At 35.8% G+C, this 27058-nt stretch overlaps 1 protein-coding gene across 1 annotated transcript in view; it reads right to left on the bottom strand.

Moving 5' to 3' along the window:
• The window catches only part of KIF6 (kinesin family member 6), a gene marked incomplete at its 3' end in the record, with an annotated part of 147333 nt that overhangs the window by 31940 nt on the left and 88335 nt on the right, over positions 1-27058 (bottom strand). Inside the window, exons 14-15 of the mRNA XM_082048141.1 lie at positions 18239-18341; positions 12713-12768 (exon numbers count right to left, since the gene is read on the bottom strand). Of these exons, the coding sequence (XP_081904267.1) occupies positions 12713-12768; positions 18239-18341 (159 nt within the window). The remainder of the gene's footprint in view (positions 1-12712; positions 12769-18238; positions 18342-27058) is intronic.

Genomic DNA, 27058 nt, shown 5'->3' with positions numbered 1-27058 from the left:
AAACAAAGCTCAGAACCTGGATGTTTTCTGAATTCAGAAACAAATGCTCAGACCTTTAGTCTATCATCCCAAGTTTGGCTGTCACTAGCCAGCTGTTTTTTTTTAAGTTGAACTCAAATCCGCCCAGGCAGTTTTAGCCAGGCATGGATGTTTAGTGGGAAGCGCGCACCAAGAAACTTCTGCAGAAGGACACACTTCTCGATTCTCAACAGGTAGGACATAGGCAGCTCAGTCAATGAAGTAGTGCTTCTGTGTGCAAAGGCAGTCTGTTACATTTCAGGAATTAAACTGAATAGCGTGTGGGTTTTTTGTTTTGTTTTGTTTTGTTTTTTTCCTAGCTAGCTTTCCTGAATTAACATGCCTAAATTTCATGTAAGCTGTACCTTAGATGTCAGAGTGGTATTTTAGGTGTTGTCCAAAGTTAACAAATATTCTGTGCATCTATCTTCTTTTCATATACTAGAAAAGACATAGAAATGATGCACATCTGGAAACTGTTGCTCTGTTGTTTATCACATCTACTTGTTCATGAATTAAATATTAAGCTAGCCTGAAAAGCACGGCTGAAAAGCAATGCCATATGGATAAGGAATCATAATCTGTGAATTTGGTATTCTGGATGCTCATATGACTAAATGCAGCTTATCTCTTGATTATATCTGAGAAATTAATGGAAGAGAAAGAATAAGGAAAATAAAGCCAGAGGAACAGCTTTATATACAGCTCCTCGCCTTTTTTTTTTTATGTCCAATTTTAAGAAGCTCAAAAAACAAATGAAGGGTCTTAAAGCACAAACAGGCAATGTCAAAGACAAAGAATTTTATCCCCAACAAGTTTTCTGGTACTAATACATTGGCCTCATTTTATATTTTGAACAGAGTGAACACATCCAGGTGTAAGATGGAGACGGTTATATTCTGTAGTAATACTGCCTTCATGGCTTTGTAATTTCTATGCAACAAGTTGATGTCCAGCTTCACTTTGTGATATTTTTTCTGGCCAGGGCTGCCCAAGAGAAAATTAAATATAGAGTTCCAGGCTTCACTATATACTTCAGTTTCACAACCTTTTAAAATTTTGTTATCTTACTCAAGAAATGGCCTTGGAATTGAGCTCATATTGCTGTGTGTCTTCTCATCAGATGAGACATAGACTGATTTTAGGAATCTGATAGATTAGACACAGAATTATTATTATTATTATTATTATTATTATTATTATTATTATTATTATTATTAAATTATGGCACTGGAGCTGCTTAGATATGCTACCATGTTTTGAGGGCATGTCAAGGTTTCAGGGTGATAGAAACAAGATCAGAGTGAGAATGAGCGTTATCACTTAGGTTTTTAACGTTCACTTACTTGTACCAAGCTTTTGAGAAATGTTTTTTTGAATGTTAGAGGCATATTAACATCCAGTAAAATCTGAAATAGCTTCCTGTAAAGATAGGGTGTATATTTACTGTTGTGGATAAGCCTAATTCGACTTCTTGAATTGCTCATCAAATTAAAGCACAACCTGTTTCTATGTACGTGGTATAATGATGTCATCAGCTCTGGACAGACGTCTTCCTACAGCCTTAACTGAAGTGCATGAGAACATCTTCATACTACAGCTATGCTTCATTGATTGCACCCCTCTTGTGATATTCACAACCAGCTGTGAATCATCACTACATCAGTAGTCCTACAAGATTTGGGAACTAGTTTGATTAGAAAAAACCAGCTATTGTAGTTTAGTGAATGTAAGTATGTATGCCTACTTTGCAAGTCTGTATGAATGCTGTCCAGATGTGTAAATGAACCATAAAATCCTATGAAAAAACATTTTCTATTTCTGTGCTCCTGAAAGGGGTAGCATTCTTTGACGATACTACTTGGAATGAGCTAAGGTGTACCCCTCCACAGTTTGAAGGTTTGATTCTTCACTCGTAACATCTCAGCTCATCCAGTACTAAAGACAGACATGATCAAGGAAAGCTTTTTGATGATCAAGGAAAGCTTTTTGTACAAAGATGGTACAATTGAAAAAACACTGTAATATAGCATTAACTATTATCTAGCATATTTTCTTTAAAAAAACATGAATTTAAAAGAGTGACTTAAGAACTTATTAGCCTAATAAAAGAGAAAACGCAGTGTAGCAATCCAGCAATGACTATCCATTTTCAGTCTGTAGACAGCCTACAAGCAGAAAATCTGTCACTGAGAGGTAGTTTTCCAAGTTTATAGTCATGGCAGTTCATAGCTTAATTAAACCAAATGAGCGTGGTCCATTTGCTTTTAGCCATTCTAGTGAAAACCTTAAGTAAAAAGTGATTACTTGGTTTCCTCCTGAGTATAACTTTTTCCCCTGAAAATACTTCTGTTTCTAAAGAACAGAACATCATTTGTAATAATTAGACAATGAAAAAGTTTCCTACATATGTAGATTCCAACACAGATCCAAAGAAAACATTAACATCTTAGGCCTGGAGTGACTGTTACACTAAAAATGTTCCTCTGTTTTAAGAATAGCACATCAGGGGAGCATAACAGAGCTGTTCAAATGAATTCATTCAGTTTGGTCTTCTCTGAATAAGTCATTTGACAAGTCATGTTTTTTCATTCTAAGGACCCATTCAGCCTATGCACTGTCACCCAGGGGCATTGCCTATTGTTTAAAAGTAAAAACAAACATATGTAAGATACTCTGAAACAATGGGCAATATTTAGCATTGGCATAAACATATGCATTGCTCCCTGAAGCCAAAAAACTTGTACCTTCAAAAAAAGTTTTCCTGAGTGCTCCTGCAAAGATGATTTTATGCTACCGAAGACGGTATCAAGTTCTTATAAGGCGGAGCAGAAAAAGGAGAAAGGCTGCCAGAAAGCTGCTAGGGCTCCCTGGTTCTCTTGTCAGTCTCAGCTCTAACAGAGCAGGGAAGTAAAATCCTACACTAAGGACAGAGAGACTGTCTTGTCTGACAATTACCCAAGTATGACCCAGCGGGGGTCCAGCAGCGGAACAGACAGCTCTGGTACAGCTGCACCAGTCCAGGTATACATCTGAAGCGAGATAAGAGTTAGACCTATAATATTTACATTGCCTACAGTAAGTGTAACAAAGATGGATTGCCTCTCCTGATTTCAGAAAGGCACAGTAATGCTTTACGGGCTGTTATAATTGAGTTTATGTTCTTGTCTGTTTTTTTCTCCTTGTTTGTACATATTACTATGAGTTTCCTGAGGACCCTCACTCAGCTAAAAGTATTACTTTATTATTAATTGCCTAATCATAGGGTGTTAAGAATTACACTAAGGAAGTGTGACTGCATTATTCCAACACAATGTGAGCCCTGCTCACATTGCAGTGACTTCTGAGATTCTAAGATTTACAAATTCTCATGTAAATCAAAAATATGATTTGCTGTTACAAACAAGGCAGTTAATTGATTACTCTGACTCACCATGAACACTGTGAAAAAACAAAAAAATCAGTAACATGAACCTTTCACTAAACTGCCAGCAAGCAAGAAAAATATCTTTCTGTCACTCTGCTTTATATTATGAGCAAACTGGCTGCTCCTAGAACAAGAAAATTGTTGTGGAAACTTTCATCACAGTGCTGAGTCTGCCCCAAAATGGTAGCAACCAGTTACCATTTTGCAGCTACATGGCAGGTCTGTGCATGACATCCATTCTGCAATACAGCACCTTGAGGGAGATCTTATGAAAGACGCTGTGAGAGATCACAGCATTTTTACATTGTGTTCTACAGATCCTTGGCTAAACTGAGCCACAGAAATCATGCCTGAAGTGAATTTGGCATCAGTAGAAAAAGAACCTTAGCAGAATCAGGGTGAAAATAAACTATATTTCATCACAGCAAGAAAGAAATAAGTTAAAATGGAAGAAGTTGTAACCAAACAGAAAAATAAGATGGAGCATCCTGCAAAGTAAATCATATTTCTAACAGAGAACAAACTGCAGATGGTGACGAGGTGGTTAAGAAAACAAAATCTGCAGAAACTCAGCTGGTTTTCTGTGTTTCCAATTCTATGCTTCCAAAAATCAAAATGTAACATTTAAAAAATAGATTCCGAAAGTGCAGTCATGATGGCACAATTATTAGATATTTATCCAAAACAAACACACATCAGAATTATGTTTTTTCAGCATTAGGTTGCAAAACAGTTGGGCCAAGAAATGAAGGAGAAAGAATCTGAAGACCGTGTCAGCCATACAGAATGGCTTCAGCTTTAACAGCTACTGCTATTTTTGGTGGACACATAAACATGCCTCCTTGATTACAAGACTGCTTTGATACTGACCTGGAGATCAGAAACAGGCTGGGGTTTCCAGGCACTGGGCCACAGTGAACAACATCCCAGCTGGGAAATTACAGCTGGGGACTGTTTGTCCCCATGGCCTGTTTTCTCTTCTGTTTTTCTCACAGATGGCTGCAGGTTTTGCAGAGCTAATGTGCTTTGTTATGTTAGTCATAAGTGACATCTCTTGGGAGTAAACGGCATCATTACACAGCCGAGATTAAATATGGTGGAAATAACACTCGTGTTACTTTTTCTGACAAAACTCTCATGTCTTAAGACCAAGATTAACTCTGTCAAGTGGGAGAGGACATCTGCAACATGCAGGCAGCTTCCCAGGAGAGGAGAAATAAGTGGAGACTAAGTGTATTGATGTTTTATTTATATATATATATATATATATATATATATATATATATATATATATATATATATATATATATATATATATATATATACCCCGTGCTGGAACAAAAGTGGTGAAGCAGCAGGCAGGCAATCTCTTTTGTTTCAGAGAGATTCAAGTCTGCACTGATGTGTACTTGCCAAATCCCCCACTTCTCATGGTAAAATACTGTTTCTCCTTATTCTAGATCACTGACTTGGCTGTTCATCTGGAATTTCTCAGGTACTGAGCAGTCCACCTGCGGGACCAGCTGCCTGGCAGCCGGAAGTCCTGGACACATAAATCGCTGCATGCGCAGAATGCACGTCAAGCGACACGGAACCAGTTTTGTAGAAGTCATCTGGGCACATGCAGGATGTTTGACACCTATAGAATGTGCTGGATGGGTTGCACAGCCTGTGCTGCACTGGTGCCCAGTTGCACATGCTCAGCATATCCTGAGCATGTCAGATTCACTGTACTGCTTGGATTTCTGTCTGAGAAGGAAATCTGAAATCCTTAGTTTTTTAATGTCAGCCATTGACGGATATGTTAATGCTTAGTTCTCAGGGACTTTCCGCATCAAGAATGGACTCTGATCAAATAACAAGATAAATAGCAAATAAAAGATTATCTTGCTGTTCTTTCAAGTTATACCTCTTGTGACACAGATCTCAGTGTAATGTTTAAGGGCAGTATACATCACTTCCATCGGGTGAAACGCTTGTAAATAAGAAAAAGCACTTGAAAGACCACATGTGATACCTGTTGTATCATTCCTGGTGATGAGGAATGAGAAAATATTTAAAGATAACCAGCTTTTCAATAGAGGACAGTGCTAAAGTGGCTGACTGAGCTCACAACAATGGATTGTTCTCAACATCAGAAGGCAGCTGAGCAGCCTCAGTGGCATAAAGTTTGGTGAAACTGTGAATGCAGTTCAAGGAGCCAGCTTTGGAGACGGTGGACTATATTGCAATATATTTCATAGTATAAGTGGTATTATTTGTTTGTTTAAAACAATTACTACCATACCTGATGCTTTTTATCAACTAAAACAATAAAGTCAAACATGGAAATATTTTCAGAATTTGCTTTTCAATCCTTACACAAGGAGAACTCAAACTGATCTCAGCTGCAGTTTTTCTTGAGTGAGAATTTCAAGATTTCAATTTCCACGGGCTTTAAAGGTCTCTGCTGAGAACAGCAGTTCATACTAAGCTACCTGAAGAATGAAACACTGTAGAATGATATTAATGAGTCATCTGTTCATTAAATCTGCATACTGAATTCATTTATTTATGAGTTGTTTGCATCTCATTTGAAACAGATTTGCCTGTGGAATGTAACCTTTCTTGGAGTTTCTCAATCTCTTTTTAAACCCAATCTTGCCATTTTTCTTCTGTATAGTCATTTCCAGTAAAATTCACTGAGCACGTACATCAGATATAAGTCTGTGTAAGTACTTGATACTTTCTGGAATTAAACTGGAACAGTGAATTATACTAATCAGCAGCTATGAAGTCTCAGTGTTTATTTCTACAAAAGAATAAGTGTGTCAGAATATTACACTGAAGAATGGAATGCGTTTCAAAGCCTGGTAATTTCTCCCTTATTATAGCCTCACTTCATTCATAGCTGAAACAATATCCAGTAAGCTAATGTCTCTGACTCAGAACATTCATGTTAATATAAAATCAATAGATAATACTACCAATACTATTGATCTTTAAGAAAGCAACATTTTGATTAATTTTCTTTTCATATAGTAAGTCATCACAACAGTTTCATTTCATTGAGCTTCAATGTAAAGCATGGAAATTTTCTTCAACAGAAAAATTCTGTCTTTCCTAAGTGCGTATACTTCTTCAACAAAAGTTTAAAAATGCTTTTTGCTGGTAAATGACTTCACTCAGTTCTTTCAGTCCATATAATCGTGGCCTAGAATATGCATCCCATTCCTAATATCATCCTTGGGATTATAGTTCTTAACTGACCTATTCTCCTTTCTCAATGTAATTTATTGCCTGTATATGAAGCTAAAACCATGTAGATATACAATGTAGCCAATAGAGTGTTCTCAGGCCACCTCTGCCTGAGAAATATAACTTCCTCTTATTTCATTTCTTATCAATGCAAAAAGGTTGCTATCAGGTCCTTCATAAAGTTGTGCACATGGAAAGAAAAACCTTGAACAAAATATTCTTACTTTGGAGTTTAAAAGTAGAGCTACTTGGCTTATCTCCATGGGGAGGTAGAGTCATCATAACAAAATACTTTTTATGTATACATACACGAAGTCTTGTACATAGAGAAAAAGGTGATTATAAATTCAGGTTTTACAATCTTTAGGATCTGATTAGGTTTTACATCTAACTTCGCATTCACAGAAATAGCAGTGTGAGGTACAAGACAGTGAATCAGAATCAATGTTATCCTTGAGCACTGCAATGTCTTGTCCCCACTCTCCTCCAGTCCTCTTCATTTCAGTGTAGCACTCCATTAACTAACTGTGGTACATAAGGTCAACCATTTGAATAATTTGCAAGCAAATTAAAGGAAGACTTTTCAATAACCTTGCTTTGCGATAGTAGGACTTGCCATCACTGAAGATTAAAATTGGCTTTGGTATCCTATGATCTTGTACACTAAAATCACAGCTTGAAATGAGGCAGAGCAGTGCAACATCTCAGCATTCCTGTGGGTATAGCTGCATCATCAGCATCATGTGCACATAATCCACCCACTTACCCTTTTTCATTCCAAGAGTGCCTGTTTCCTCACACAGTTATTACTCCCACATGAGTTTGCCCTTCCTCTCCCAGCTTCAATCATAATGTTAGCTGATTTCTGGACAGACTAAAAACAACAGCTGCTTCCCTTTGGGCATTAAATAGCATTGAGTATGCTTTTTTTCCTTTAGGAAAAAATTAAATCTAATAGTGGTATAAATACTCAAAGTTGACAGACATTTTAGGGATGAACTGGAAATCTTTACTAATCTTAAATGCATCTAAGCCATAGCACATTCTTGTATATAGGCAACTTTTTTCGTTACTAAATTCTGAATGAATATATCTGTTTAATTTACACTGAAAACAGTATTTTAAATTCTCCCAACTCTAATTTGCTCTGTGATCAATGTCATAGCAGTTGGGCCTTTTTCTTGATCTTTAATGCTTTGCAGTTTGTTCAGATGTAGACTTCTCCTTACTGTCAGAATCCTTTCACAGAGAATGTTCTTGGCAACAGTGTAAAACTGCCTTGTTGGTAACAGTATAATAGAAACAAAGCTAAGCCCGATAAGCAGAGAGGCTTTGACTTCGGAGGCTTTGTCTTTTTTTTTTTTTTTTTTTTTTTTTTTCTCACCACTCAGCTCTGTTTTAATTGGAAATAAATTAAATTAATTTTCTCCAACTTGAGTCTGTTTTGCCCCTGATGGTAACTGGTAATTGATGTCCCCATCTTTATCTTGACCCATGAGCATTTTCTTCTTACTTTCTTCATCTGTTCTGCTGAGTAAGGGGAGTGAGAGAGCAGCTGGTTAGGCACCTGGCAGCCAGCCAAGGTTGACCCATCACAATGTGCTAGCAACAATCACTCAGTTTTTTTGCTAGAAGAAATTCTGTATCTTCACTATTCTGAAATTAAATCCTTGGTTTCAGCATCAAATTACTTCACTAAGTCTTTTTTTCTGTACCAAAAGGATCTATAGTTCTTGTTACAATACAAAAACACTTGCAGTGACATAGCATGTTTTTTCACTATATATATATATATATATATATTTTAAGCTAGTGAAATACACATTTTTAAGTTTCTGAATCTTGGACTACGAAGGCAAAAATTTACTTGTACATCAGTGCTGGCCCACTTTTCAATTCTCCTACTCTGGTTAGTGAGTTCTCATTAGTTCCCTGACCTCTCAGTTATTTTTTTTCCAGTTGTACTCATGTTGTTTTTCTGTATTTGTCTTTCAAAGTCCAGTCCTTGGGTATGTTCTCCAGTCATGTGTAAACAATTCTGAATAGTTCACTCAAACCAATCCAGACATGTCTACATGTTCAGAGCCCATACTTCATCTCCCTGCCTTTTGATGGTGTATTTATGCAGTACCAGAAAAAGACAGTTTTTATCCTACAATAAAATAGGAGATAATTGTGAAAAATAAGCATTATGAAAAATCTAAGACATACATATTATTTTCCACAAAAATAATTTTAAAATCTCTGCATTCTCTGCAGTGCTATTAAACACAAAAGGAGATAGAATCCAGGAATATGTGGTGTAGTAGCAAAGAGGCATGCTAGCCACAATATGTCATTCCTGATACTGTAATCACTCTACACTTAAACTGCAGCTTATATCTAGACATTGTTTTCCTTAATCTTTTTATGCAAGCAATAACACCAGCAAAAGCCTTCCATGAAAATCTTACTGCAAATTCTTTTTCCAGTTTCAACTTCCTGATGTTTTTGAAATGCTAGTGTAATTGAGAAGTGGTTGGAGTATTTCGTGTACTTTTTACTGCAAAACACAAATATTTCCAAAGTCAGAAGGAAAGGTTATTTATGACATAAAAGTTACAGCCAGCTCTGTTGCTATCTCAAAATATGATCAGACTGCATGAAATGGGCACTAGGGCCTCTGTGGTGCATGGTTTTATACTATTAAGTGTAGCTTAGAAACAACAGAAACTGATATTGATGGGATCTGTTCTTGATTGTGGACAACAAGGCAGCCAGGACTGATTAAGGAAGCCAAAACAACAATAAAAGTAAATTAAAATCTAGTTGCAGGCTGCAGATGACTCTTATTTCTCCTACCAAATTTTCAGTAAAAATTTGGCAAGTTAGTAACCTTACTTAGCATCTATAATGGTCTTTTGAGTAGGTATGCTACAATGAGACAGATTTCACTGAAAAATTGTTTCAAGCTGCTAAACTATAAAAACTAGTGTAATTGCATTGACTAAGTTAAATAAGCCAGAAAGTATCCTACTGGATGTAAGACTGAATAGTTTTTAGAGAGGTGCTAATAGGTAGATTAACAACTATGATGAAAAGAATGCTGGATAGGAGAAAAGGATCTATGAATAAAATGTAGCACTTATATTAACCAGAGTGCTAATTTTCACATGATGTATAAAGTTACACAGACAGAAATGAAGGAAGAACTGTAAAATACGATCACTCTCAAGTTCAAAAACCATCCACAAAGTAGTGTACATCTGCACAATCTGCATAGATCAGCATATGGATAGCTATAAAAGGATACATCACGGATGGAATCTCTTCCTTATACAGTAGGATTACAGTATGAACTAAATGAAACAACTGCTTTTCCATTTTACTACTGAATTAAAAAAAAGGGGGAGAATAACAAAAACAATTTTCAATTTGAGAACACTTTACTTGCAACTGCACTTTATAAACCCAAACAAAACCAAAATGTGTAATTTTGTGCAATTTGTCTTAGAACTATGGAGACATTTCTAGTTTGATTCTTAAAGGTGCTTTGCAATATTAATGTGGACTACAAGCTATTATAAATTCCTATAGGAGGCATAAAAGCATTGTCAAGTTCAGCACAATACTACTAACTTTTCATACAGCTGATTGTTTTGTTCAATGGATCAGTTTGGTTTTTTAGGTTACATATACATATGAATATGCACTCAGATTTTTTTATCACTCATGTGCCCCAAATATACTTCTGTTTCACTTCTAGCACTTAACCAAAACCAAATTTTAAACCAGATGCTTTTAATTGCAGCAAAATCCATACTCTGCTGCACTAGAGCTATCAGAAGTTTTGCCCAACTTACTGGGGAAAAACCCACAGCAATTCAGTCCAAACCAAGAATTTCTTTTAGATTTTGCTGGGATCTATGGAGACAGAGTCTTGAGAGGCTACATCTACATTGCTGTGCTACATTTTTTTTCTGAGAGCTGCTATTGTAGACTACTGCAAATCACAAGGAACTTATAGACCACACAAGTCCTGTCCCGACATGACACTACAAGAGGTACCTTCAGGACTGGCATATGTCCCACCACTTGCAGTGTTTCTCACACCGTTCAAACATTTGTTCTGCCCCTAAGACATTTGCAACAGCTATAAGGTAGCTGCTAGGCTTCTGTCTTCAAATTGCAGTGGAACTGCGGAAGATGTGCTTGTGTGTGGCTTCACTGCTGGTGTTCAGTATGCCTGCTCCAAAATGGATTTCACCTTCAGCAAGAGAAAGAAGTTTAACACTCAGTGCTTTCTTTGGCTCTACTTCATTTAGGCCACAAAATGTCTTGGACTTATCAAAGAGTAAAATCTAGGAGAAAGAATTAAAGGAGGACAATGTAGACTTCAAGATGGCAGCAGAAAAAAGGAGGTTGTATCCTGATGTGGTGGCTCATGCTCACCTGTGCACACCACTGCCCAAACACTGCAGGTGTTATTCACCTTAGAGATGCTTCCTGTTGCTCAGAGAATAACATGCATTGTCCTCCACAGTAACTTTAAACTGCTTTTCCAAGTTTACTAGGGGAAAAAGCCAGCTCGGTGGGATTTAAGTGAGCTTATATGGACACTGGACCGACTCATAGTTGCAAGATGGATATTAAAATTCCACTTGCATGGGCCAATCTGTTGATATCCATGCACAAGTTCTGTACTGATATTTATGTTCTGGCCAGTCTGAAGGAGACAAATGAGCCTGCTGAAAGAAGGCAGGTTTGCTCAAGTGTCATGTCCTGTAGAAATAACCCAGTGTTCAGAAAACAGCTGCAGCAGGGCTCAGCACCTGATGCCTCTGGTTCTGGGTCACTTCCAAACATCCTTTGTGCTGGGGTTTGAAAACACAGTGCCAACATGGCTGAGGTTTTCTGCATTACTGACATAACTTTAAATATACTGCATAATATCTCTGAGGGACTTGTGGTGTACCCAAACGTGATTGGGAGGGGAATTTGGCAGTAGCGGCCATTCATGACCACAGAGAATATAATCATGACTATGGTGAAAGTTCAGAGTACTTGTCAGGAGTTCCATGAGTTTTTTTGTCCTTTCCCAGAATCCAACTGCTCTTTTAAGACAAAAAGTGATGATAATGACTTCACTGTCCATGTCTGTGCTGATGCCACCCAAAGAGGAAAGAGAGAGAAACTAAGAGCAAGGTCTACACCACTGGACCTGGGTGCCAGATTACATTTAAATCTAGTCCCTCACAGCCTGTATCTGGAAGCTTGAAGAGACTTGTGTCACCTGAATGTGTGCATACAGAAAAACATGGACCTGGTCTCCAAGGACTTCAGCAGAAGAGGACAAAACTGTGTTTTGCATCTGAGAGAGCTTAGATAGCAAATTTTTAGGAAATGAGCTACAGACTTGGAAGCGACAGGACTCAGAATTCAACCAGGGGCATATCAAAGGCTGCTAGGAAGATCAGATAAGACCTAGCATGGGGTTTAATGTACCTATAGGTGGTTTTTGGTTTTGAAAAATCTGAAACCAGAAGCCAAGCATATGCTGTTGAGACCCTAAAGGGAAAAAATGACAAAAAAACCCAGACACTCCTCAGAATTGCTCTAATTAATCTGCACAAATGAAGTGCAGAGGGGTAATTCAACAATGAAATCTCCTTTTATCAGAAGCTATATTAATTAATAGATAAATACGATATTTAATCTATAAATATTATTATTTGAAATGATAGATTTGGATCTTTTTATCTCAAAATAAAATTCATAAAATCCAATGTTAATACATTAACTTCTTTTGATAAATTTCAGACAACCTGTCAAGTAAAGAAGGGAGCTGGTTTTTACATTACGGTATTTGAAATAATAACAAAATGGTACATAAAATTATTACTGCTATCATCAGCTAATGATTTACCTTATTGTAAATCTTAGTAATGCATTTATTTTTTTTTTTTTTAAGAAACTAGAATCTCTTCCAATATCCTCTGAATGCTGTGATTTCATCAGCTAAAAGGTAAAATGAAGCTAAAATGTACTCACTTATTTTATTTCTCACTTTATTTAATTTTTCTCCAAGGCATTTAGCTTCAGCATACCTGTCAATGCAAGCATAATGACACAGAATTAATCTAAAGAACAACTAGTTAAGCTAGTTCTTCCCAATAAAATAGAGAATTAGTCAGGACTACTTTCTGATTTGTAAATAGAACTAGTTGGAAATGGTTTTCCATCAGAAAAGATTGTCCAATCTAAAAGAAATCATGCAACACATAGGTTTACTAGACAGACAAAACAAATGTATTTAACTTTCTAATTTAAAAAATTGTGTGATTTCAATTACAACAACTGGATTTTCTTAAATATTCATTCATATTACACTGCAATATTAAATTTAACATGCTACATTACTTGCAATGTTTTAACATTCAGTTATATAAAAGAAAAAGTCCCAAGCAAAGCCAAAACAAAATATTTGAAAGTATTAGACCTTCTGCTCACCAGGAATTCTCAAATTTCAGCCTCTAATTTGCATATTGCTGACGATCGTTGTTTGTGCTGAGTGAAAATGTGCAGCCCAGTCACTAAGAAACCTCTCAAACAGAAATATGAGAAAGTGTGACAAAACTATATTATTTTATTCTTCTACAGATTGTCTGTATGTGAATGCAGACTTTTGGATGATATTCAGCTACTGCTCAAATACTGATACAAGCCCAAACCAGCCACATAGATACATGCAAATAGCAAGCAAGAAGCAGGCTGAGAAGGATAGAAACAAATCAATGAACCAGGCTTTGGAAACTTTCTTTTTGCAATAAGCAAATAGCTTGACCTCAAATAAAAAACGGAAATGATGAAATGGGAAATGTCCACCAGGTATGTTTCTAAATTGATCCATTGACCACTTCCTCATTATATTCAAACAATCAAATCTTCACATGATATTTAAAATATTCTAATGATCAAAAGTTTGTTTTCTATGTTGCAACACGTTGTTGCACTGATGCTCACCTCAGTGTTATTTAGCATCCTGCTCACTGTGTCTTGCTCTTTAGGAAAGGTGTCATATCTAAGCATAGCATTAAGAAACAGCTGCCTACAGAGCCTTACAAATTCACTTATATTCTCTGCTTTCCCTACAGTTGACTATAACTTGATGCCTTCTCCTTTTGTGCTTTTTTCTGCCAGTTTTCTAATCTTATACAGCAGTTGTTGTCATAATTATTCTCTTACACTTATTTAACTCAGTACTGTATAAAAATGTTTAGGACAAATGGCATACATGTCAGGCTTTCAAATGCCAAGTATATTCTACTGTAAAAATAATGACAATCCAGTCAATGTACAACGGCAAAGTCTGAAGAGTCTTTGAGAGAACTGAGGCTTGTTCAAAGAAATATTAATTGCCATAGTCTAAATAATAATAGTTTAAAATGTAGAAGGATGATTTGCTGCATTGTGGCATTTGTTGTAGGACATCAGGCTTGACATGGAATTCTGAATTGTTACTTGGATCTGCAGAAGGCGAACCTTGCTGAATGTGGAGGAAGAACTGTAATGCTTAACTGTTAAGCAAGCCTTCAGTTGATCTGGAATAGTCTTGGTCTAACAAAAGTAACCATGGAAATCCACAAATTGTATTTCTCGCTCCCTTAAATAATGGCAAAACAGAATAAAGAAATATAACTTTCCCCGGGGAGGTGGGGTTTGGAAAATCGCCCCTTCTCAATTAGTCCATTTCTCGGTAAAACTGGAACAAGTCAGAATTTCAGGTGCCCACATTTGTATCTGCTCATGAACATTTGCTTTCAAGGCTGAATTCAACATGGCCAAATGGCTGAAGCTGGAGGGTTCCTCAGCACTTACTGTTTCTTACATAAGGAAAGCAGAAGCTTTTGAAACATCTGTGAGACTTTATATAAGCTTTTTCCACTGGTGGTGACTTAGAGCACCCAAAGAGACCTTGAAGACAGTGTAAAGATCAAAGGGAGACACTCTGAAGTGTCTCTCTCTCTTAGCTCCCAGGAGGCAAATCACTTAGTAATTCCTGAGGCAAATCTCCTATTGACTATTGACTCTGATTCATGTTCACAGGGAGATTTAGCTGGACAAGTTGAAGTCAGCTATCTATCCAGCCCTTATTCATAAGTTACTGCCAATAGTGGAATGGGCCATGCATCTGTTTCTCAAACAGCACAGTTTATAAACTGGCACAGTAACATAAACTGAAATTTAGCATTAATTTATGACAGTCCAACAACTTCCATCTGTGACCATGAATCACAGTCAAACAAAATAAACCAGATAAAGACGTAAGATTTTACTCTAATATTAAAAGGGAAAAGGCTATTTCTGATACTGCTTTAGGAAAAAGGTGATATTATGTAGCGTAAAGGTGATATTGCTATGAATGGTGATGAGTGAATAATTACATCGTTAGCTGAAAAGCATATATGTGTATTCTACATGGAGACTACTCCATAGAAATGCTGAAGTTGCCAAATCATGGCTTCTATTACTTATTATACAAGATAAATATTGTATGATAAAACTCCAAAGTGAATTTAGCCACTAATTTTAGTGGAACAAGCATTTTTTGCAAAGATTTTGCTCTTTAAATGAAACTGTCAGTAATTAAAAAATCAACATCTTGAAAAACCAATCTCTAAGTCATAATGCGAACCAAGACAAATTCAGAGGCTGTCTAATGAGAGAATGGAGACTTTTAGTGAATTAAATGAATATCCGCTCATTTTTAATTATTAGAAATTACAACAAGTGACCTAAGTGAAACTCATCCTTTCCATGGAACTCATCCATAGGTACTGAAAAAACAAGTTAACTGCCAACCAGCTGAAACACAGAAAGCAAGGAAAGAAGAAAGTGGAAAAAATTAATGGAGAACAACAAAATGGAAACTAGCTTTACATCACATCTACCTCAGTAGAATTTTACTACTGGAAATATTGACTAGGATGGGATTTAAAAGCTTTGTGTAGTATGCAATATTATGTTGGAGTGGCTCAGCTGGAAGATTTCTTTGTAGCGTATTTCACCAGAAAATTAGACTAATTTTTCTCCTCCTCAGACAAACAATGCTAAGAGAACATGGTCACAGTGAGAAACAGGATATTATTAAGTTCTCTGGAGTTCAAGTATAGAAAGTCCAAGTTGCAGAAATCTGATTCTGTCTGGGCATTAACACAGCTTTTTTTTTAAGCAGGGCAGCCATTATTAACATCCAGAAGAAAAATGAAAAAGAATTGGTTTGCATTACCTGCAAACTAAGCTTTAGAAGATCACCTTTCCTATCTTACAAAGCTACTTCCCATAGGAAACTGTCCTACAATAATAGCTTGAATCTATTTTCTTTCACTTGAACAGTAAGTCAGTAAATGAGCTTCAGAGAGAAGTTATGCTTAACTACTTAGCCTTCCCCACTTTCAAATCCAGAGATGGTACTAAGTTACTGAGCTGCTGCCCCTGTACAGACCTCTGAAGTAGTAGGTGAAAAGCTTATGTTAAAAACAATATTTCTGTTGTATATTTTTTTTAACAAGACAAATGCTTTTCAGTATTTGTTTGCTTGTACACAGGTAGTTACCAAAAAAAAAAAAAAAAAGACTGTATATGTATGACCATATATATTCAATCTATATGAATAATTTCATAGCCCAAGCAAGAGTTGCGACCTTCACAGTCAAACTTCCAACTATGCTCAGTCACAGTTCACCATTCAATTAATATGAGAATGATATAATTAGCAAGCCAAGAAAATCTAACGAAAATACCCAACGGAAAAACTAAGACAGCTAAAAATAAGTAATTTGTGAATCAAATATTGTTTGTGGTATTACATAAGTGGTTATGAAACTATGAACAAAATTATTAACATAAGAGGCCTACGTATAAATGGAAGTTATGGTAACCTTTAAACATGTGGTGTCCACACACTTCTTCCTGTGCAATTTGAACACTGGCTGGGTAACAGAGCTTTTGTGTAAATGCTAGTTCAGCGGCTGCATTTCAAATTACAGACTGGACTTGATATAAATCCATTTTGATGAACACTGTAAACTTGGAGCTATAGCCACCATGCTATAAATGACTGCAAATGGCAGCGGAAAATTGTCTTGGTCCAGGGTGTCAGCCTTCAAATCAGCACTGATTTCTGTAATCAGCTGATGCATATTAGAGAGGGGTTTCTCAAGCATTAGCATGAATCTCTTTGTCCTTTAGGGAAAGCAAATCTGATGTCAAACTTTGTGGGTTCTGCCCATCTCTATTACACGTTCTGAAACCAGAAGGAAATAACAGTTTGTTTCATAGTAATAACAAACAGAGAAAATATGGAAGTATGGTAATTAACTAGAGGAAATTCAGGGCATGGCTCGGAACTGTATTGCTCCCATTATCATGCTGTGACCGTGAAGTGTTCTGCTCAACAGACAGCAGTGCCAGAAATGATTGTAGTGTAATTGTTTATGCAGTGATGGCACAGTGATGCAGCATCATCTGACATATTGTTTAGAAGAAAGGCATTGCTAAACATCCAATTTACATGGATAAATTCTAAAATACATCTAATACCTTGGCAATTTATGTCCCTGTGGAGTTGTAGACCCAGGAATAAAGTCAGCCACTTCAGAAAAGTGATAAATAGTAGGATCTTTAATAAGTTGCAGAGATATAGAGATCATTTCTTGCCCTGAAAACAATGTCTTTCATGCCTATTAAGGGGGAAAATACTGTTAAGAAAGCAGAAGAAAGCAGGAGAAACGTGGAGAAGGAGAAAACACCAGGACAACAAAGAACAAAAAAAATAAAAACCCGCTTGTGTTTCTCTTGGAGTACAAGGAGGGTTAGCACTTGAAAAATAGACACTGAAGCAGTACTGTTATCCAATCAACAGGGACAAGCGTTGGTGGATTAATTTCTGAGATGTTCAAAATCTGATTTTTGAAAATTCGTGTTTTCAATGTTTTACCATTCTCACCATCTTCACTTGAAGACTTTGAAGAGTTTTGCCAACATGAACAATAAATGTGAAAGAGGAAACTATTATTTCTGTTTTTGAGTGAAAAACTGGCAGAGAGAGAAGCTAAAATCACTTGGCAAACAAGTTAGGAACAACAGACAAAAGCATATGTTAAACATCTCCTAGCTCACTGTCCAACTCAGTGCTGAAGCCAACAAAGCATTTTTGACAATGGAAATTGCAGTAATTGATTCAGTCACATGGATCTTACTTCCTTTAGATAATTCATGATCATGAATGCCATTTACCACATTGCTTCAACATGGCTATGAAGATAAGATGGAATTAAACCACAGGAAAGAGGCACTAAGATCTCTCATGCTACTTTCATAGTCTATCCAGACTTTTATTCTGCCACCACTCAATGTCTTCTGAATATGAAATATCCTCAACAAGAAAAGGTGAATTTTCTATAATGATTTCTCAACAGAAGCCTGGGATGTCTGGTGTAAAGTTATGCCTTCCTACTCAGATTATCATGAAATCCTGGATGTCTGCCTCCAGCTGTATCTTGCTGTGACACTCACCTCTGTTTCAGAAGCTCTTTGTTGTCCTCAATGGTTATACTGTCAGCATGGTCCTGCCTGAAAACTTCAAAAGCTTCCTGACATCCAAGTGACATCTTTCCTCCTGCCCAAGGAAAAAAAAAAAAAAAAAGGAAAATAAAAGAAAAAGTAACTACTTAGAGTCACCAAAAGACAGACATTTTACATTTATTTAACTCCTATTTAGACAAATACAGCAAGTCAGCCCAGGGGTCTTAAAGCACCCAAAGATTAGTTCAGTGTTCCAGCAACATGAAAGAATTTTGACAAACGAGTTCTCTTATCTGAAAAATTAAGTTTGTTTCACCTGTCTAAAGTCTGAATGTTTGAGCTATGAAATTTCTCAAGACAACTTAAAATGTTCATAAGTAAAACAACTTTGAAAAGTAAAACCAAACTTCAAAAACTAAAAATATGTGAAATATTTTTAAGCACAAGCCAGAGGTATTTTAACAACAGCAAACAGCTATTTGCTTCTGTAATTTCATCTCTGTTTCATATTAGCTCCTAAACATACCTTTAATATTTTCAGCATTCTTGGAAGAAAAATAAAACAGTTTATTTTATTTATGTATATCCTTTATCCCCCTTGGTGAATGTTTTTAATCCACTTTTAAGTGAAGCACGTATCGCACTTACAAAAATGGTAGGTTCCTGTCTAATATTTTCAACATGGTGTTTGTTTCCTTTGATGTGCCAGAAGGTCAAGACCTATTTGACCTTCAAATCTTATAAAAAATCACTACAGAGAAGTATTACAGTCTGCATTATTTATCAGTTCTCATTGCTAGATGATCTACAGATCCAAGTAAGAAATCAGGCCTCTGTATTATCATTAACAAAAAAATCAAAGGCTTAATAAAGAAAGGTTACAGCAGCGTCTGTGTTATCATGAGTACATATATGTCAATAAATAAGCAAGAAAAGAGAAAGAATAAGACTTGCACTTAAATAAATTACAGTAATGAAGATAGTTCAGGAGCAGAAATGGGGAGGAATCTCACACTCAAACTGTGTAACAAATGCAAAATAGCTCCACCTCTAATTCAACCTCATGGCTGTAACTCAAACCTCAGAATGGTATTCCATAAATGGGATTTTTTTTTCCTCTAGCGTCTTTCTTCTGTCCTATTCACAAGCCTTCCCTCATGCTACTGAGACCCCCCAAATTCATTGTGCACAAGAGCTGTAATATAAAGTTTCCCAGGAGTTCTGCTGTGCAAGAGTTTTCTATATGTTTTGTGTCTGTGGACCAGTGTTACCAATAAGATATGTATGCATGTATGTCAGTTATTTTCTGGGCTACCTGCTTTGCAATTTTGGTGTAAGTGGGGATGATACATTAAGAAAACATACCTACACAGGTTGGGAAATGCAATACTGGGATGCTGCACCTTGAGGTCTAGCTCCATAAGCTGCATTTTATGGTCAATCCAAATGTGTTCTGCTGCCCCTTATCCTACTTGTAATATCAGGGTTACTCCCCACTGACTTCAGTGAGATTTCTGTGATGTAAGATACTGTTTACACTGAAGGCTGGTAACAAAAACTAGCACTCAGGGTTCAATAATCAGTAAATGTTTAAAAAACTTTATTCAAAATACAGTAGAAAAAATTGCCCTGTTTCAGTCAAAAGAATCAGCACATCTGTTACTAATTTAACAATTTTTAGTTGAAAATAGAACCACCAGGAATGTTTGAATGGCAAAGCACACAGAAATACTCCACCCTTTTTGAATAAGAAAATAAAAAAAATACAGTGCAGTCTTTACTGTTGTGTGATCCAAAACAACAAGAGGATTTAGGAAAAATATATTTTTCTGTGATGATGACCCGAGAAAATAATGTTCATGTTTCATGCTTTCCTTGAACAAAAAAAGCAGTTTTGCAAGCGGAGTTTTATAGCACATTCATCCCATCACTAGAACTAAATTTAATATGCAGCCTGAATTGACCTGCTAGAATTGCTTTTGTTGCAGAAAAAGTTTGTATTAAGTGCAGAATCCTGAACAAAATTAATGGCTGAGCCTAAAATAAACATTGAAACACCCTTTCTCATATGTAACACTGCAATGTAAAGAATTTAACCCTTCTCACAATGTGTTGCCTTTGAGAGTAGAAGTAATGAGACTAGAAGTAGGTTCAGAGAACAAAACTCTTATAATGATTATTGCTTCTGCCTGGCAGAAATTAAAGGTAAAATTAAAGGTAATCTGATAATCATTTTTCCAGTGCTACATTAAGAGGCAGCAGATCTGTATAGCCAAACAAAGCACACAAAAATAGATCCCCAGAACTCCTAGGAAGGGGAAAATTTCTGGTTTATACAGTTCATTTTAAGAAAATAGTAAACAACCGCATTCTGAAAATGGTATCTGAGGAAAGGAGCTTAAAAAGGACCATTAAGATTTTATCTCAGCATAATATAATCATAAACCAGGTACAGAAGCATGCTGCAGCCTCTGGGAGATGTTCAGGATAATAATAAGGGAATACTTAGTAAAAGACTGCAAGAAACATGGAGTGGTTGTGTTCTCATTCTGCTCAGTAATAAAACTTATTCCTACTCCATGCTTGATGTTATATCTTCAATCACACTGTTTGTATTTCTTTAAACAATCTATAATTCCATAAAATAGCTTCACCTTATTTCAAATGGTCTCGAAGTGCAAAGGTGCACTAACATTAGTGGCACAAAGTTTCACCTGGGCCCAATTCAAATAAATAAGCTATATGTTCCTTTACAACAAGGTGCTATTGAACTTCTATTTTTCTCTAGCTATAAATTGAAACCTATGTATAGGAAAATATACATGATATGAATAAAAGCAGAATTGAGAGAAGCAACCATTGATGATGACAAATTTTGGCAAGGTAGTCAAACAGTCCAGCGAAAACTGCTAGACTTGTAGAAAACAATTCTTTTTTCAGGCCAAACAATTTCTCCTCTCCTTCAATACTGCAGCATAGCATCATGAAATAAATAGTTGAAAATACTTATCTAAGGAAGAATGATCATATCCTACAGGATGAGGACAAGGAAACACATGTCATCAAGTCATTATAATGTGAACTGGAATAATCATTACCATAAAAATAACTCAGATCATTGGAAAAAGCATTTCTTGCAATCACATTCATGAAACCCCAGTTGACAGGGTTGCATTAAAAAGTGACAAACTTTGTATCAACTGAATTTTAATTATACCTTTCCTGTTAGGTTGTGTAAATTTGCTTTAATGATAGAACACAAATATGCCCAACTCATGATGCAAAATTTACAGCAAAGTCATCACTATTTACAGCAAATTTGAACAGCTGAAATTTTGGGAATGGTGCACATCCTGAACTTGAATTTTTAATAATGTTCTTCTTGAAAGTTTGGTTTCACTCTGCACTCCTATCCAGTGCATCCCACCAACTTTCATATTAAAAGAAATTTTCAGTTTGATAAGCTCCTCTCATACAATGTGCAAATTACAACTATCCCACTGAATGTGGATCAGTCCGAAAGCAGAAGGAGAATGATGGCTCACAAGCTCTGAACTAGAGCAACAAGATCTGAAATGACCAATAAAAAGAAAGCTCACTGTAATATCAGTCATAGGCTAAACTCTTGAAATTGAGGATATTTCAAAATCCATTGAGCAAAAATGTAATAAGGCTTTTTGATGTGGCTGATTACTTTTTGAGGTGACATGAAAAGATCAAAGCAATTCCAAGACTCAGTTCTATGTCTACAGAAGGCTGCATATCAGCAAAACCCTTGGCAGATATCATGCACCCTATTCTATCACTAACTAAATTAGAGAAAATTTATCCTATGCCATTACATAATCAAATGCTATTTATAGCCATCCTAAACAACAATTGTCTAGTTCCTCACAAACTTTAATTAGGAAAGTAAGTTAAAGAAACTTGTAGGGCATAGTGTGGCACTGCATGCCAGCAGAGAAATTATAGGGCTGAATGCTATTTTTGAGTTAAATAGTATCCACTGGGATTACTGAATGACTGTATCTGAGTAGGTAAGAGCATGCAAGTGTATAAACTTAGACCTTATTTTGTTGCCAGAAGTGATCAAACATGGTTGTACATTTTTAAATAACCATGCTGATTTTTAAATGTATCCAACACCCAAAAATCCCATTGCAGCTTGCTGTAGTGATATCAGTTTATAAATACTGGACAATTTTTAAGGACTTTATTTCAGCATTTTTAAAATAAAGATTTCAAGAGTGCTTAAACTGGAAACGGCACTTACAGAGTGCTGAGTCTGGCCACCTTTTTTTTTTTTTGTTGTTGTTGTTGGTTTGTTGAAAAAGAGTTTATTGCTCAGAGGGAGACAATCTTCAAAAAGTTTAATGCATGAAACCCAGAGAAAACATTCACATTGGTCTTCAGTTAAGTCTGGAAAAGTCTGTCAAGCAATAGCATGAAATTGATATCTTCTCTGTCAGAAAGCAAAATCACTGTGTCTCCTCAAGACCCCACCTTTCAACCAGATTTTGGTTCTTGTACAAGAGATCCAAGGGTGTTCCAAGATACTTCATGCCAGAGGCTGCCAGTTTAACCTGCAAAAAGAATTGGAAACAACTCTCCAGGAGAGAAGAATCCAGGTTGAAAGTTGAGCTGATCTGAGGGAGGAACATTAAGACTTTCTGCTAACAAAAGAAAACTCTTGGGAATAGCTGTTCAGACCATATATTCTAACGAGAAAGGCATCTGTCCACATATCTACCCACATATCTGTTTTTGCAGAAACTACATTTTCAGAGTAGGAGGCTTTGTCTTTCCATTCCTGCTAAGTGCTCTGTCTGACAAGAATTGCCAGTTCTTCCACTAAAATCAATAGGACCAAAAAGTCCCCCTGGCTCAAGAAAAGTTCTCATCCAAGTCAGGGTTGTTTGAAGAATTTCAGGGTGGCAGCTAGCATGAATTGTGAGTCTTTGTGCTTATGAAGACTGTCAACCTGTCCATGCCATTATGTATTTCCACCTATTATTAAATACAAACAAGGAACTGTGGAGACTTTCAAAAGAAAGTAAAAGCAAATTATTTGTTAAGCCTTTGTATTAGAACAAAGGTATTAGAAGTGTTTACATGTAAGTATAATTAATTACGACTTGACAAGGATTCCTCAAGATATTATAGCCATCTGTTCAGAATGGAAAAAAATAGATGTAACAGAGCTTGGGAATAATGAATCAACAAAGAATAAATGCTTAAAAACAGGAAAACAAACCCCAAAACAATATACAAGTACTTGCCCACTCTAAAGCTCAGCTAAATTCCTCATGTAAAGCATGTGTATTACACATGGCTACCTTCATTAGACTGGAATTCAAGAATGGGAAAGACATAAAACAAGGTTGCTCACGGTACCCCTGCAGTGTTGAACTGCAAAATATAATCTTTGGGAAAGTTAAAAGCCTCAAAGGAAAACCAGAATTTTCAGACTTAATGAACTAAATAAAAGCCTGGAAAAATTTAATTTCTTTGGCTCTGGACTTTCTTTGTTTATTTACAGGATAGGAAGAGGATAAAATAGCTTCTTGAGATCTTGAGCATATTTATTGTGGTACTGAACATTGATCTAAGCAGATCGGACTGCACTTTGCAAACCCTCAATTAGTTGGTATATCAGTCACTTACCCAGGCATCATTTTATCCACATAAAGTTAATTGATTGACAAGACAAACTATTCCCCATACATTGAAATAATTTATAAACAGAAGAGAAATCACCACTAAACTAAACACTGCAAATGCCTAATACCAAAGAACAAAATTCTAGAAGAGTATGTCAGACACAAATCAAAGACAAGTACCATTTCTGCTGTTAGAGGACATGTGATCACTAAAACCGGGATTTCTTTAAGATTACTAAAATAAAAGAACAAAAATGAAATGTTACATACAATGCTAACTTTGTAGAAGTCAATTTTTATAAAGTTCAACTGGAATGCTTCCAAAAAATCCCTCCAACCTCTTACAAGAATGTCATTAGGAGATGGTTTTTACATTTATTAATATTATTCTGCAAGAGTAGTAAGGCAAATATTGAGCTGTATTTCAAAAACAAAGGTTAAATGAATATAAACTTAATTTAAAACAAGATAAAAATGACTATTTTAAGATTGTCCAACATCACAGAACAACAACAACAAACCCGCAAATGGGATATGACAGCTGAATTGAATCACATTGACTTTCTCCAGTTTCATTATTTTAAGAAATCTCAGGTAACAGTACAGGTAAGAAAAATATCCTTCATATTATCCCAGCTGTATGTTTTTAATAGTTCTACTTTTGCAACAAAAGTCACTTGACCTTTAATTCCTAACAATAGTCAGAAATGCAATTTTAGGCTTCTTGCTCACTTGTGGTAAGTCTGATACCAGATTGAACCTTAGAATGATCTCAGTGTGAAAAGCTGAAAACTATTGAAATCTCTTTCCCTCATTTTCCTCTCTGGAAATTAGTATATCAGTTTTTCTACCTGACTAAATGCTGCAAAGCACAATGCAAGTGAGAATTACAGGATAAAACTGTTAATAGCAACTTAATATACTGTCAGACCCTTCACCTGATAGAGCACATATTTTCCTGGGATGTGTTAGTTAACAGGGCCATTTTTGCCTGATCATGTTTCTGTTAGTTATGGGTTCTAATAATTTCTCAGATTACATGGGATGGCTTCAAGATGCTGTAGAATATCTGCACTAGCATTAAGGGTTTACAGTGTGCCTATTTTTATGTTATCTAGTTATGCTTTTACATATTCTTTGAAGAGCCAATGGGCAGCAGAGTTATCAAAGTAGGAGCAGAGGAGCCAAGTGTGCATATAGAGGCTACAAAACATGAACAAAATGTTTGCAGAGAGGAATGTCAGCAGTGAGGAATGAAGTAGTGTGTCTGTTAGTACAACCAGGTTTTTCTCATGTTCTGATATCAATATTGTTGCAGAAATATTTTACATTTTGTGTATGACAGCTTGTATGTCTCAAAAGAGAAAAAAAAAATCAGCTACTATTTGCAACCATTTACTTCTTTAAATCTGTCTGTGAGATCATATTTGATTGTATAATACATGCACACATTGAAAGTCCTTAATTAGTAGGTACAAAGAGAGAGCCTGAAATGAAGCATGGTAGGCTTGGCAGAAGCTCAGCGGGTGGATACAAAGGAAAATATGAAGTCAAACCCACAAGAACTTTAGGAGACCCACCCAACAGTGCTGCCACTTCTAAATAAATAAAATTCACTTTTGTCTATGCTGGAATCACACATTTCAGATAACTTTTTATAAAAGAACACATATGTGTTATACTGCATTGGGCAGTTTACATTAAACACTGGGTATCAAATGAACTGTGCATTTCTCTCTGTATATGGGAGTTGAAATCTGTTCCCAACTGTTGATGCAGTTGAAAAAAATTTACTAAATACAAGGGCCAACATATTAGGCACTTGAGTTACCTGCTAAGTTTAGAGTATTGTGCTTAAGATTAAGATTTCAGTTAAGATTGAATAATAGCAAATTAAATGTAAATGTTTTAACATCTTTCATATATTTGCCATGTTGCAGTAGCAACATTTGCCACTTCTGTTTTAGACCTGAATAAAGACTTTTATGTTCAAAAACTTGTCTGTCTTTTTCAACTAGAACAATATGTTCTCAAGAAAATTTGCCTCATTGACATGTTCTATGCTGTTTTGAGTGATAGATACAGTATTTAAAGTCTCCTTTTCCATTTTCTTTCTCGGTTTTAGAAAAATGACTCTGAATGGCTAGACAAGAATATTTTAAGAGCTCAACCAAATGGTAACCTACATCAATGGAGTCATGACAGCTTGGACCAAATGCAAGTGAAGTTTTTTGTTAGGGACATCTGTAGAGATTTGCATGTATTTTTGGTGCCTGCAGAATTGTGTCTACCATCTTGCCGGTAACACAAAAAACCACAAAAGAGACATATTTCATTTTCAGAGCAGTTTAGCAGAGAAAAATGACTTGTTATAAACATCAATCTGGTTTTGGAAACTTACTGTACTTGAAATTTCATATTACATTTTAGTTTTATTCTTTATTAAGGTACTGAGGTTTTCTAAGTAGAAGAAGTCTGTATGTACTACAGCTTTGGCAGACAAGGAAAAAGCGTCTGTAATGGGTACACTATCAATTAGTACAAGCTTGGGGCTATCTTAATATTTCAGGCTATAAACTACAGGAGTGCAAGAGTCACTTCATGATTTTTTTTTTTTTTATTATTTTATTTTTTTTTCTCTCCAGCAGGAACACCAGCACCAAAAAAATGGTGTATGTTGAAGGAAAGAGTTGACAGAAGAATCCAGGAGATAAATTCTATGGTAAGCCACCTAGATTAATGAATTTTAAAATTTGCTATCTATTTACATTCAAGATGAATGAGCTTTACCAATCCCTTTGCTTATTCCTTTTGACAGCTGGCGATAATGACAAATAACACGCACATTACATTTTTAAGAAAAAAAGATATGCAACACATTAATACTACTTTTAATATTCTAAGAATAAAACCTACAGAAACAGTTATTCAACAGAAAGACAAATTTTAACTTGAAAATTCTTAAGATACCATTGAAAATGTACTTAAGTTCATATGGTTTGAATTGTAGCCATTAGCAATTGGTGTTTGCAACAAGAGAAATCCCGACTCTATAGAAATACTGATAAATTAATCAAAATGGAAAATATTTTAAGTAGTAAACATCCTTGTTAAAAAAATATTATAGGCAGCAGATGAAATTTTTAGGATA

This window comes from Streptopelia decaocto, assembly GCF_964273445.1.
Source record: "Streptopelia decaocto genome assembly, chromosome: 3".
Taxonomy (NCBI): Eukaryota; Metazoa; Chordata; class Aves; order Columbiformes; family Columbidae; genus Streptopelia; species Streptopelia decaocto.
Note: the sequence above shows the minus strand (reverse complement) of the source record. Positions and strands in the feature narration are given on the sequence as shown.